We start from the raw sequence: 15,220 nt of genomic DNA on the forward strand, positions 1-15,220 counted from the left end.
ATTATATAAAACTGGACTGTCTGGAGGAATAATAATCATTCAGTTACTGAATGGGAATTATTCTCCCAGTTCAAGTTGTATATCCTGCTAATATCATCACATTCTATATCATAACCGATAAAAGACATACGGCAGACAATGATCAAAAATCACTTTTATTCCAAAGTGACATCAGAACCATATTTTCAGAATGGAGGAGGAGTCGGGAAACTGGACAGACTAACTAGGAGCTGAGATGCTGGTCAGACCAGCAGGAGCTGGTAAACTGATCAAATCAGCTTAAGCTGTTCCAAAACACAACCCTAGCAGGTGACCATCTAGAGCAGCTTGAGCTTGTCAGTGCTGAAATTTCCAGCAGGTTTATGACAGAATCTACCGAACACTGTTTCAGAAATGTAATTTATAAAATTATTTAATAGCGCCCTCTAAAGACTAAATAATATATTTTCTCTCAAAACTCAATGTTTAATAATAATAATAATAATAATAATAAATACAAAAAAGAAATATCTACATTAAAACCCAAAATATTGATTTAAAACAAAATCTGTTTCGGATTTTTGCAATTAAATGAAAGAAACTGTATTGGCAGACTGAACTTCCTTTTGAGTTTCTTTCTTTTTTTTTCTAGCGGAAGTTAAATAAAGTTGTAGAATGGTATGAAACCCTGTCGTAAAATCATTCTTAGCTGGAATGTGAAATGTGTGGAAACAGAGGAAGATATCGCCACTGTAGATGTTCTGTTTTGTACAGAGTCTGCAGTGTTTTACCTCAGGAGAAAGCGTCGGATCTCTGTGATTGGATTGGACACGACTTGACTGATGTTTGTGCAGGAGGAAATGTTTTACCAGGAGAGATCAGATCAATAGTTTGTTGCTGGCTGGGAGAGATGTGAGGAGATGTTCCCCTTATTTATCCACGAACAACGAAGAAAGAAGTGGGGGCGTGATTATAAACTTTGGAATATACACATGAAACGGAATTGTGTTATTAGCAAAAACGAACGGAAGTCTACAAATTTTGGAACGGTTTTAATTTTACTATTTTCAGCCTGACCGTAGTTTCTACGAATTATGGTTATTGTCATCGCATTACACCACGTTAGAAGGACTCAGATTTCATCTTTATTTGCAAAAACGTAAGTCATAATACAATTCTGTTACAAATGCTGTTTTATTCATTTATTGGTTTCACCGAGAGTCCATATTAAAAGGACATTTATTTGCATAGGAGACCCGATGACATCCGATTAAACACGTTATTCTTACAGAAATGTTATTACCTGTGGTAGTTTTCAAAGACTGTCACTTAATCACATCGCTGTATTAATGCTTGTCAGTAACCAATATACCAACCATGTCATAACCAGACTGCTCCTGTTTACTTTATTTAAATGTTGCAGTGAGTCGACTACAGACAGTAGTTGTGCATATTATCATCGTTATAATCCTAAACATCGGTGATACACCTAGAAGATATTCACAGTAAAATCGCTGTAGAGGTTTATAAATGGACATTTACTTGGCGATGTAGCTAATCTAGGATCAGAAAAAAACCAAAACAACTGTTTTGCGCATCATCATGATGGCTCCGTGCTGTATGGGGAGGGCGGCAATTTTGTTTTCACTTTTGGCACTGGGAGCTGCCTTTTCAGGAGTTTTCAATTCTTCATACAAGGATGTATTTACTGACTATCTGGATCAGTCACAACAACAAAAACTGATTGACTATAATACAAACACACAACAGACCAGTGATGTTTTAAACTTGCATCCAAATTTATTTTTTGACGCAGGAGAAATACAAGGCTTAAGGCACAAATCTAGCACTACCCACATACACATTTTTAAAATTATCAGGAATGCAGTGATGACCATGCTTTCCACGCCACAGCTGTATCTTCCTCCAATAAAGCATGAAGACTTCAGTGCAAAGTGGAATGAAATATATGGGAACAATTTGCCACCTCTTGCTTTTTATTGCCTTCTTTGCCCAGAGGACACTGCTGCTTTTCAATTTGCTATGGAATTTATGGACAGAATGGCAGCATATCCAGACTGGGGGGTCACTACTGCACCAAATGATGAGGTACCCATCGCTCACTCTTTAACTGGATTTGCAACAGCTTTTGATTTTCTTTACGTCTCACTGAGCACTAGCCGTAAAGACAAGTATCTAAAGAAAATCAGGGCTGTAACGAAAGAGATTTATGAGTTTTCCAAAATCCGAGGTTGGGGGAAACAGTTATTGCAAAATCACCAAGCCACCAATATTCTAGCAATACTTACTGGTGCGTTAGTGACTGGAGTCCATGATGATCCAGAGACAATGATTTGGAAACAAGTTGCTGTCAACTGTATGGAAAAAACAATGTTTCTGCTAAATCATGTTGTAGATGGTTCTTTGGATGAAGGGGTGGCCTATGGTAGCTACACAGCAAAATCAATTACTCAGTATGTATTTCTAGCAAAGCGCCACTTTAGTATAGACAACACAGAGAACAACTGGCTAAAACAACATTTCTGGTTTTATTATGCCACCCTGCTGCCTGGATTTCAAAGGACCATTGGCATAGCTGACTCTAACTACAACTGGTTTTATGGTCCTGAAAGCCAGTTGGTTTTCTTGGACAGCTTTGTACTAAAAAATGGTACTGGAAACTGGCTGGCACAGCAGATCAGAAAGCATCGACCTAAAGATGGACCCATGGGAGAGTCATCATCACACAGATTAACCACTCTTCATACTGAGTATATCTGGTACAATGCACAGCTAACCCCACAGCACCCCTATGGCTTTGGGACTTCTAAAATGCATATTTTCTCTAACTGGGGGGTTGTAACTTATGGAGCTGGAATGCCAAATGGTCAGGGGAATACTTTTGTGTCTTTTAAGTCTGGAAAACTAGGAGGCCGTGCAATCTATGATATAGTTCACTTTAAACCATATTCATGGATTGATGGATGGAAAAGCTTTAACCCAGGACATGAGCAACCAGATCAAAATTCATTTACATTTGCCCCCAATGGCCAAGTTTTTGTATCCGAGGCTCTTTATGGACCAAAATATAGCTATTTAAACAATGTGTTACTGTTTGCCCCGTCCCCTACAAGCCAGTGCAATGAGCCATGGGAGGGGCAGCTTGGGGAGTGTGAAAAGTGGCTCAGATGGATGGATGATGAAGTTGGAGAGACAGCTGGAGAGGTTATTGCAGCTTCTCACCACAAAGACATGATGTTTGTAAGTGGTGAAGCGGTATCTGCATACTCCTCAGCAATGAAATTAAAAAGTGTCTATCGTGCTCTGCTTCTTCTAAACTCCCAGACACTACTCGTTGTAGATCACATTGAGAGGCAGAAGGATTCTCCAGTTAACTTGGTCAGTGCCTTCTTTCATAATCTTGATATTGATTTTAAATATGTTCCCTATAGGTTTATAGACAGATACAACGGTGCCCTAATGGATGTATGGGATGCTCACTACAAAATGTTTTGGTTTGATCATCATGGCAAGAGCCCTGTTGCTAGGATACAAGAAGCTGAGCAGGCTGCAGAATTTAAGACGCGATGGACTCAATTTGTTAATATAACATTTCAAATGGATAGCACAGTTACAAGAATGGCCTATATATTCCATGGGCCTTATGTTAAATTATCAAATTGTAGATTTATTGATGACAGCAAACAAGGGCTGAGGTTGGCTGTGAACATTAACAATACTGAGAAAATTGTGTCAATTGTGACAAACTATCAAGACATTAGCGCACGATTAAGTTACCTTGGATTTGGTGGTTATGCCCAAGTAGAAGACATACATCATGTTACAAGATTTGGTTTAGGGACAGATGTTGTGCTAAAGCAAAACACAGTTAATACAACTACATTCAATTTTGGGTTTACAGTGAATTTAATTGCAGGAGTGATCTTGTGTGTTGCCATTGGATTTATGGCCTTACAACGTAAGTTTTATAGTTGCTTCAGTAAATTTTTTCGTTGTGCTCTAATTACAGTTATTATCCTGTGGATTACAGAACTGTTGTTTGTATCAAATAATTGTAACCAACCCCTCTGTGGAGTGAAGTGGATAAGGGCCTCAACAGATACTGATGCAAAGCAGTCTTATTCACAGTTTTTCTATTTGCCAACTGTTGTAATTACATCACTTCCTGGTTCTGGAGCAGAAATTTTAAAGCAACTGTTTTACAACAGCTCTGATTTTATTTATATAAGAATCCCTACTGAGCATCTGGACATTCCTGAGACAGAATTTGAATTTGACTCATTTGTAGATGCTTGTGAGTGGACAAAATCTGATGTTAAGAGTGGCCATTTTAAAATGATACAGGGTTGGTTTCATTCTATTGTCCATAACACAAAACTGCACCTGCAAAATATTCAGTTGAACGAGGTAAGCGGAAGTAGACTTTCTCAGAGAACCGCTGTTGTCAAAGATAAGAGAAAAAAGATAAGAAGAAAGGAGCCTTTGCTTGAACACAAAAGCAGGGGAAAAAGAAGCCTGGACAGGGATGCTGAATATATCAGAGAGCTGAGAAGGCATCTTTCTGCTCATCAAAGTGCGCGTGTTGTAGTTAGTTTAAGTAGTGGAAGCTGGACTTTAAAGCTTCCTTTTATTCAGGAAGTTATAGGACCCTCTACAAAGGCCTTATATGTTGTAAGAGACCCCCGTGCATGGATTTATTTAATGCTGTATAACAGCAAACCCAGTCTTTATTCTTTAAGAAATATTCCCCAACATTTATCTATGGCCTTTAAAGAGGAAGACAACAATGAAAAATGCAATTCTAATTCAAGATATGCTCCTGAATATGAGTCGTTGCGCAGACTGCTATCAGGCTCAGAATCAAATGCGGTTTCTTTGTTAGCTCACTTGTGGCTCGCTAACACAGCTGCATCTCTTAGAATAAACCAGGATTTATCAACCATGAATTATCTCCTTTTAAAGTTTGAAGATATTGTTCAGTTTCCACAAGAAACAGCAGAGGCGATTCATGTTTTTCTGGGTATCCCTTTAGCTCCTGCTCGTTTAAATGAAATCATTTTTGCTACTTCAACAAACTTGTTCAACCTCCCATATGAAGGGGACATATCACCCACTAACATAAACATTTGGAAACAAAACATGCGCAGAAAGGATATCAGAGTAATTGAAGACATATGTTGGTCTGTTATGAATCAGTTGGGGTATTCAAAGTTTACCAATTAAATGCTGCAGGTCAGCTGTCTTTTGCACTAATAAACTTAATTTAAGTAAAATACATCTATAACCACTTGTTAAAGTGGAATGGGATAACAAACTTTTACTGATGCTGAAAAACAGTTTGTTGGGTTCATGTTTACTGTATGTTAGTTGATTAACTCCTGATGTAAAGCAGTGTATTGTGTAAGGGACAAGGTAATATTTTATATAAAAATAAGATTGGTTTTGGCATAGGTTAGTCATCTTATTTATGTCTTAAAGAGGGAATATGTTAATATGGTGCATATGGTTTTAAGTTTTAATAACATTATTTTTATTGTAAAGTTGGAATGTGGTGTAAAATGATGCATTTTTTAAAAGATATTTTAACAAGTGGTCAGAAAATCATAGCAGAGTATCTATAAAAATGTTTGTATGTGTTTTAGGGTCTGGTTACTGGTTATTCTTTTACTTTGAATATTTTGGTATTTAATTTTATTTTTTTTACATTATTCAGGGTATGCAAATATTTCAAATTAAACACTAGATATTAAACATGTTGCATCCCTGTACCTTTACTTTAGGTCACATGGTCTGAATTCTGCTAGACAGTAGGAGTGAGTTTGAACTACAATATATGAAGCAATTAGGTTCCACAGCAGCAACATTTTATCTATAGCGTTGGCTTTGAAATATTTGCATATTCCTAAGCAAAAAAAGCAAAATGTCTTGACGGGACCAGTGACACTTTTGCAGGGGTTGTCAACGTTTTTTGAATCTGGACACACCTTCCATACAATAGCGAGAGTTATAAATCGCATTATCAGAAATCAACCAATCACAGTGAAGTATTCACACAAATTCCATTACATCTGATACTGTGTACAGATGTCATTCCAATAATCTAAACAAAACAAAAAGACTTTTGTTTCTCAGAAGAAAATATTATCAACATTGTTATAATCTTAAAAACACATGTTTCTCCAGCTTCACTTTTCAATAGTCTCACCACAACACAGCACCTGTAGGCCTACACACATTATTCAGAGACTGTGACAGTTGATTTTGGACTGAACCATTATTCAAAGGCTGTGGCAGTGATTTGGACTGAACCATTTCACCCCAGGGAAGGGGGATAAAAGTTATGTTTTACAAAAATAAAACTATTTTTTATTTTAAAGCTATTCCTGAGTACAGTCTTCTTTTGTGTGATTTAATATGTTAAAATGTCGTGTGTATGGTGTCTCTTATAGTATGAGAGATGTCATTTCACACCATTTGAGCAGCCAGACTTACAAGCTTACAAAGTTTAGCAACATGGTATGGCACAGGATAAGGTTTAAGACACTTGGCAAACACTGTGGAATGCTTGCTTGTAGCATTTTTTTGCTGATTTAAGTTTTCATTTGAAAAAGCCACGTCAGTCCAGCATGTCTGGTCTGTGACTTCAAGCTGTCATTGGCCAGAACATCACCAAAGACACAGTGAGGATGAGGTTCATCTGCAGTGCCAACAAAGGTATGTCTAATTTCCAAGTAAATTTCTGATCTTTGGGCATGTCTGTGTACCATAAAAAAAAAAAAAAACCTTGCCACTAGTATGATAGCTGTTACTAGGCAATTTGCCCTTTGACAAATGTAAGTTATACCCAGGATCAATGAAATGTGTCTGTATTTAGAAAAAAGATACAAATACATGTTTAAACTGGAGCCCACCTAATGCAATTTTTTGGTCCAAGCTCCACATTCATACAATATCCAATAAAACTGTCCCAGTAACAGTCAAGGTACAAAATGTATGTCTTTCTGTCAGGCCATTTAGGGGAAAGTGCGCTTCCCTGAACAGTCATTAAACGTGTCCATTGCTGACGCAATAGAAGCCCTCTAGATGTGTGTTAATGAACTGTATGAGTAACATTACCATTGCTTGTGCTGTCTAGTAAAAATTAACTTTCACTGCCACATTACCTCTGGTCATATCAGCAATAGAATAGGCCCTACATATGCTTTGATGAGTGTCTTTGGTACACAGCAGTATTCTGTGATTATTTCACTAGAGTTCTAGTGGAGACAGTGCCCAGTACAAATTAATAATTTTTATGTCACATTGTTTTCACATAAAATATCATGCACCTCACCAGGTCATTTTCTGATTATTATTATTATTATTATTATTATTATTATTATTATTATTATTATTATTTATTTTAATGTTCATGTCTTTTTCAATACTTAATATGGTACATCGAAGGTCTCTTCATTTGAAAGCTCTTGTCATACATGTAGATGATTTGGTTTAATCTTCTTAGTATTTATTTTTCTTCTGGTCTTAAAGGAGTCTTATGTTTTAAAATCAATTTTGTACCCCCTTATCAGCACTGGCAATATTATAAGTGGTCCCCTCTTTTATAATTGGTTCAAATTGCAAACAAACATTTAGCAGTACTACAAAAAATACAATTCTTTTGTTGGATGTTTCAACTACAAGTCTTTATCAGTGGCTATGTTTACAATGACTTGTGGCACCCAGAATAGATGTTTGTTTTGTCTAGATTTGTAATGTCATCATACCATGGTACTATACTTTCTAGATTTTGGAAATAACCTAGCCATGTTGGCTCAATTCATATTGTACCTTGCTTCACACAGTGTCAAATTGAATAATCATCATTTTACTGAGACAAAAAAAAACTCCCTGATTTTTCATGTTAACAAATGCTATCTCACAACATCAAAACAAATAACCAGTTAAAACTTGGTATCTAAGAATAAAAAGTATACCCCTTTTAAAAATGTACAATAATGAAACCGCAAAATGTAATAAAGCATAATGAAAGCATGTTAAAGCATTGGTAAGCATCGTACAACCTAGATGTATGGTAAAGCATATTTTAAAATGTGGTAAGCTGTGGGAAATACATGGTGTATCAATGGCAAAATCATGGGACACCTGCAAAAGGATTTTATAAAGGACAAACCAAGGTATGGCCATTCCTACGATTGTCAAAAAAAATCCATGTACTTCTTAGCCAGTAATCTCAAAACATTTTAATCTGTTTATAAATATTTATACATATACATTGCAAATACATATACTACTGCCATTGGGACAGTTTCTAGACTGATTAAAAACAACATTGACAACTCATAAGCAATGGAACTGTGTAGCTTTTGCTTGTGGTCTCCAAACTCATAGCATTGAATCCCACTTGGAATTAATTGAAATACAAAATGACTCCTCTTATAGATGTGATAGCCTCTCTTTAAACAGGCATTGGCATGAAGTTAAGAACAGTGTTCTGCACACATTTCATTTGAACTTTAGTTCATGTACGTACAGTGAAGCAATGAAGATGATGATTGCATGAGCCGCTTAAGGAATTCGTAGTACTAGTATGCCAGAAATGCTTGTTTTGTGCTATGATGGGATCTTCAGGATTAAAAAACAACATTTATTTTTGTAATATCATTTACATTTATATACCTCATATGATTTGATTATTTTGTTACCCAAGTGACATCACGTCCCTGTACTGTGCACTGTGGTACAGTAGGTGCTCAATTGGCTGAGATTCAATAATAAGAACTTGCATGACAATTCTGAAGAGCACTTTATTACAGAAACTTCAATCATTGCATGAAATGTTTACACAGTTTTGTTTCAGCAATTGGAAAAATCATACCACTCATAACCATATGTGCTTTAGTGATCGTCACACCAGTTGTGGTATTAAATACCCAATTCATAATTCAGGAGACTTTTTGCTTTTAGGATACCAGCATACATCTGTGGGCACATTTAATTATAATGTCTGAACAAAATTATATTGTTGTAGCTCATGCACGATAAATAATTTAAATACAGAATTTGACTCAATACCTAAACAAAACTATTTGTTTTTTGCCAAGGCATTTTAAAGATATTTGGGGGCCAATCATTTTCTTTTATTTTTTTTTAATTAATTCCTTAAGGAACAAATGAGTACTGTAAGAAAACAAAAGCATACTGATGAGGCATGTTTCTGTTTGAATAATTTTATAATTACGTTCAATACATCCCCCACCACAACTTTAAACAAAGTAAGATCCTGAAACTCCCAATGACTTGTGCTGAACTGCATCATTACCAGATTGAATTGCAGGAAAGCATTTTTGGCCTTCAATACAAATACTGAATAGGTGCAACCTTGTTTACTATATGAGATCTCATGAGAAAAGGCTCAAAAGGAGGGCTTAAAGGTGCATCCCAATCAAAATACATGTTTCAAATATTTATACTCTTCATAGGTATATATATATATATATATATATATATATATATATATATATATATATATATATATGAAGTCAAGATAAAAGGCAGTCTTTGTTGCTATGGTAAAAAACATAAATATGTGATCTAAGATTTGTGCATCGGGACAGGATTGTGATCCCTTTGAAACAGGTGCTTTATGCTCACTCTGCTCTACATTCTGGTGCATGTAAAGTATAGTAAATACTTTTAAAGGTTCAGACAGGAAAATGTACTTGTAGTATAATAACTGAAGCTAGCCTACTCTATTCCTGTTATAGGTTTATAGTATTGACTTACAACATGGGTAGTATGTTAATATTTCTTCAAGCCATATCATTCTGTATGATCACATTGAATCACTACTGAATGGTCAGTTTTAATTCAGAAACTTCATTCAGAAATAATCACTTCATCATATTGTAGTGCATTGTCATTTATGGAACGATCATGAATGAGCTGTCATATTCAATTAACCTGTTAAAGCTTTTAATTTATTTCTTGGCAACATCACAATGCCCATTGTACCATAAACAAGTGGCCCACAGTGTTTAAGAAGTACATTTCAGCCCTTGATAATATGGTGAGCACAATTCTAAACCAGAGTTGTTTCAATTGTGGGAGGGGACAATGTAGATCAAAAGAGCTGAGAAGATGGATGACATAACAACTGAAGTACCTGTGTTGGAGTTTGAAACACCCTATTAACTTTCTGTACTTATGAGAGCTCACACTCGGTCTGTAACAAAACCGACTAAAAATGTGCACTACCTGAAAGACATTTCTTGGGGTTCAAGAGTTTGTTAAAAGAAAGATGGTGCTGCCAGGTTTGAAAATCTAAATTCTGTCACAGAGCAATTATTATTATTATTATTATTATTATTATTATTTATTTCTTAGCAGACGCCCTTATCCAGGGCGACTTACAATCGCAAGCAAATACAAATACATTCAAGTGTTACAATATAAGTCATACAATAAGAACAAGAAATACAATAATTCTCAAGTGTGACAAACCACAATTCAATAATACAGCAGATAATAGTGAAAGTTACATCAGGATATGATTTAATACAAAATACTACAGATTAAACACAGATTACAATATTCTGAGGTACAGGATTAAATGCAGTAAAATAGGGGGCAGATAAGAGCAAAATAAAGCATATTTAAATGAAGGGTGATAGTGTCCCAGGATACAACAGAGGAGTTCTACAGGTGCTGTTTGAAGAGGTGAGTCTTAAGGAGGCGCCGGAATGTGGTCAGGGACTGGGCAGTCCTGACATCTGTAGGAAGGTCGTTCCACCACTGCGGAGCAAGGGTGGAGAAGGAGCGGGCTCGGGAGGCAGGGGAGCGTAGCAGAGGTAGAGCCAGTCTTCTAGTGCAGGCGGAGCAGAGAGGTCGAGTGGGGGTGTAGGGAGAGATGAGGGTCTGGAGGTAGCTGGGTGCAGTCTGATCAAGGCATCTGTAGGCTAGTACAAGAGTCTTGAACTGGATGCGAGCGGTGATCGGGAGCCAGTGGAGCGAGCGGAGTAGTGGAGTAGCGTGGGCGAAGCGAGGTAGAGAGAACACCAGGTGAGCAGCAGAGTTCTGGATGAGCTGGAGCGGACGGGTGGTGGACGCAGGGAGGCCAGCCAGGAGGGAGTTGCAGTAGTCTAGGCGGGAGAGTACCAGGGCCTGGACCAGGAGCTGGGTAGCATAATTGGTGAGGAAGGGTCGGATTCTTCGGATGTTGCTCAGGAAGAATCTGCAAGTGCGTGCCAGAGTGGAGATGTGCTGGGAATAAGAGAGGCAGGGGTCCAGGGTGACTCCAAGGTTCTTAGCTGAGGAAGAGGGAGAGAGTGTGGTAGATTCCAGAGGAACAGAGATAGAGAGATCAGAGGAGGGGGAGGAGGAGGGAAAGAAAAGGAGGTCAGATTTAGAGAGGTTGAGTTTGAGGTGATGCGACTGCATCCAGGAGGAAATAGCAGACAGACAGGTAGAGATACGGGAGGAGATGGTGGAGTCAGAGGTGGGGAAGGAGAGGAAAATCTGAGCATCATCAGCATAGAAATGGTATGAGAAACCATAGGATGCGATGAGGGGGCCCAGGGAGCGGGTGTAGAGAGAGAACAGGAGAGGACCCAAGACTGACCCTTGGGGGACTCCAGTTAAGAGAGGGTGAGGTGTGGAGGTTGCTCCACGCCAGGTTACCTGGTAAGTGCGGTTGGAGAGGTAGGAGGAGAACCAGGCCAGAGCAGTGCCAGAGATCCCCAGGTCAGCAAGAGATGATAGTGGAATAGAGTGATCAACAGTGTCAAAGGCAGCAGAGAGGTCAAGGAGAATTAGGACAGAGGAGAGAGAGGCAGCTCGGGCACACTTAAGTGAGTTGGTGACAGACAGGAGGGCGGTTTCAGTGGAGTGAGCAGAGCGGAAGCCAGATTGGAGAGGGTCAAGCAGAGAGTGGTTGGACAGGAAAGCAGAGAGCTGGCGGTGTACAGTCCGCTCGAGGGTTTTGGAGAGGAAGGGTAGGAGGGAGACAGGATGGTAGCTCTGGAGGGAGGTGGGGTCGAGGGTAGGTTTTTTGAGGAGGGGAGTGATAGAGGCTTTTTTGAAGGCAGAGGGGAAGATGCCAGAAAGTAGAGAGGTGTTGAGGAGGGAGGAGATGAAGGGGAGTAGAGCAGGAGCAGCAGCTTTGTTTTCAAAGCTTGATTTATCGACTGGGTACTGGGTACTGGCAGGTGGAGACTGCAGTAGAGGACAAGGAAATAACTGCTTTTGTTACCTCCCTTGGGACATATCTAATTTCATGCCATCCTGGTTGTGCCTGCAACCTTTAAGCATCTAATAAAGTTGTTATTGACAGAATAGTAACTGGGGGCCCTGTGTAGTTTAACAGTATGTCATCATTTTTAATTGAACTCTTGATGCACATCTGCATAGATTAAAGCAACACCCCACAAGGGCTCAACTATCCTGAAAAAAAGGCAGCTGATCTACAGTGTTAATATGCAGACTGTTTGTGACGAGATACATGTTTTTAAAAAAAAAAAAAAAATTACAACTCTAGTGTCTATTTACACATGCTTCTTATGGCTGTGATACACAAGCCGATTTTGTCACAAGCACCAAGAGGATGGCTGTCTCAAGAGAGGTACGCACTGGAGACAAGGTTACTCTAGGTTACTAACAGCTGTCATTTGGGGACTTGGTATGTGTTGTCACTTGTCTATTAAAATCACTTCAGACTTTAAGGAAATAAATAAGGTCAGTTTACATGCAAGTAAGACACAATTAAGCTGATGCATAGTGTTGAAATGTTGTAATATATAGTTCAATACACACGTATACAGAATGGTGCAATGTAATTGTTTACAGCATTTTGCATTGTCAAAAGAAAAAAGAAACACTCACGTTTTTAAATAATTCTCTAAGCTGCTGTATTTTGCTGTCAAAGTGTTAATTTGCACAACTACTATAAAGACTTCTATTCATTCAAATGTACTTTTATTATTCAAAACAGCTTAGTGGTAAAATGCAGGAATACTTAAAAAAAAAAAAAAAAAAAAAAAAAAAAAAAAATGCAGTCATGCACCTTTTATAAAGGCTAGCATAACTTATTTTAAGAATATTTCATATCTTACTGGCTCACAATATACACATTTATTTATTTATTTATGTTTTTACATGCACAGGGTGGTGGGAGTGTGGGATCGGGTCTTAAATAGTTATGCCATTCTTTCTCTGGAGGTGTGGCCCTGCATGTGTAAATAGTGTGTTTTTGTTTCGTTTATAAGTACAATGTGTTTAATTTGAAAGGTTAGAATTCCCTCCCAGCCTAATTCAAAACCATGTGTGTGATGTGTCCAGGTGTTCATGATTCCTTGACTGTCAATCAACCCTGGTTACATGCATTTAAAAAGGAGCTGTCAAAGAGGAAGGACTGTGAAATCTGTGGAGAACCAGTATGATGGCATGTACTGCCAGGGTGAGCTACCAAAGGAACGACTCACCTGTAATCACTGTGTGTATACTGGGGTTCATTTGTTTTTTTTTTTTAATCCCACAACAGTATAATGTAGTTGTGTTTGTGTAGACGGTTCCTATAGCAGGACCTCCCTCTTAGTGGGAGCAGCGTCCGGCCGACTTTTGTGTTCTATTTGTGTTATCAGTGTTTTGTTTTGAATTGAAATTATTTGTGTATGTGCCTTTGCTCTATCATTGCTGGTATTGATTGTACATAGTAAATAAAATCTGGATGCCTGAGTGGAATTTTCAAATACAACGTCTGTGCCTCTGCCATTTATCAGCAGATACCCGCACCCGTAACAACACCCCTGCTACAGGAGGCTGCTATAGATAACCCTTTGTTACAAAAATATGATCGAATGTGTATAGTATATTAGAGGGTAAATGTGAACAAACATTTTACTAATTGACATTATTGTAATTATTATAATGCATTATAATGCAATAATGTATGCCTTATTTGGTGTTTACAGTGTACTTTTACTAGTAGTCAATAATGCTTAAATTGCTGCTTTGGTGAACATGATTAAAACAGTTTCACATTATAATTCATGGTAAGATTTACCTAACTGTATGGGACTTCATACTAAACTCTCAGATCGGGGGTCAGTGAAAGAGTAACTTTGTGGACTTACATACATTGTCATAAATTAAGTTCTTTGCTAATCCAATACATCATTCAAAAGTCAGGTCTTGGGTATAAATGACATCTCTCCAATGCAGATTTTTAAAATGTTTTAAAAACTAGTGGGGATTTTTTGTGCTCTTTTTGTAAAATAAACATGAAGACATTCTATAAGTGAACTCCAGAGTGCAGTCATTATAATACGCCACTTCTCTAGTGTGTATATTAAAGGACGACAAAATGGCAAACGCATCTTAATACTCCTAACACTAAAATAAAAGTCATTATGCAATCTTTGTGTTATGCCAAAAAAATAAAATAAACAGGCCTTTGTGTGATGCACTAATGAGCACCCTATTCCTGTGCAGTTTCCATGGCAATGGCCTGCACAAGCTCCTCGCCACTCAACCCATACTTCAGCCATGTTTATAGAGGGTGAATTCAAGTAATGTCAGATCTGTTTAAAACTACAAACTGTAAAATCAAATGTTAGTTAAATAAAAATACTATAGAACAGGTTATAACTGCATTATAGTTTTTATTTTAATTAGTTTAGGCTTTTGATGTTGAAATAACACAAGTATTACCAAAATAAACACCACAGTACAGTATCTAAATAATAAAATGTGTTTATAGTTGCATAAGATTTATGTTTAGTTCTTGATTTGCTACCATCCTTGTATGATATGGTTAAAGACCAGGGGTTGTGAACTTGAACTGACACAATTAAATTGTTTTTTACTTAAAAATAACATTCTAATAGACTCTTCATTAAAAAAAAGTGGAACTACTGTAAACAAGATGTGTTTTGCAGTATTTGGAAATGTTAGAATGTTAGGATTGTTTATGCAAAATACTGTACAACAGATATTTTAATTATTCTAAACATTATTGTACAGTCGTTACACTTTTAATTTTCTTGCTGTCTTTGTAAAGGTAAGTGAAATTCTGATTAATTGCAAAATCAATGTGCTGGCCAGACTTGCCTGATTTCACCATGATCTGACTGGACTTGCTTCCCATTCCACTTAGTTTCACTTAGGTCTGGCAGTGCTTAGGCCAGGCTAGTTACAGGAAGATTTGTCTGGTACCCTTTTTTTC

The 15,220-nt window shown here is 37.5% G+C and overlaps 1 protein-coding gene across 1 annotated transcript; it reads left to right on the forward strand.

Moving 5' to 3' along the window:
- The first annotated feature begins 642 nt into the window (after nucleotides 1-642).
- LOC117399716 (dermatan-sulfate epimerase-like protein) lies at nucleotides 643-6,380 on the forward strand. Its single transcript, XM_033999066.3, has one exon. It carries the CDS (start codon nucleotides 1,582-1,584, stop codon nucleotides 5,221-5,223), a length of 3,642 nt encoding a protein of 1,213 aa, XP_033854957.3. The 5' UTR covers nucleotides 643-1,581; the 3' UTR covers nucleotides 5,224-6,380.
- Nucleotides 6,381-15,220: the final 8,840 nt, after the last annotated feature.

The sequence above is a fragment of the Acipenser ruthenus genome, chromosome 4, assembly GCF_902713425.1.
Source record: "Acipenser ruthenus chromosome 4, fAciRut3.2 maternal haplotype, whole genome shotgun sequence".
NCBI lineage: Eukaryota > Metazoa > Chordata > Actinopteri > Acipenseriformes > Acipenseridae > Acipenser > Acipenser ruthenus.

Excerpts from the sequence above, each read along its gene's own strand:
- LOC117399716 (XM_033999066.3), top strand. The coding sequence starts at position 1,582 with ATGATGGCTCCGTGCTGTATGGGGAGGGCGGCAATTTTGTTTTCACTT.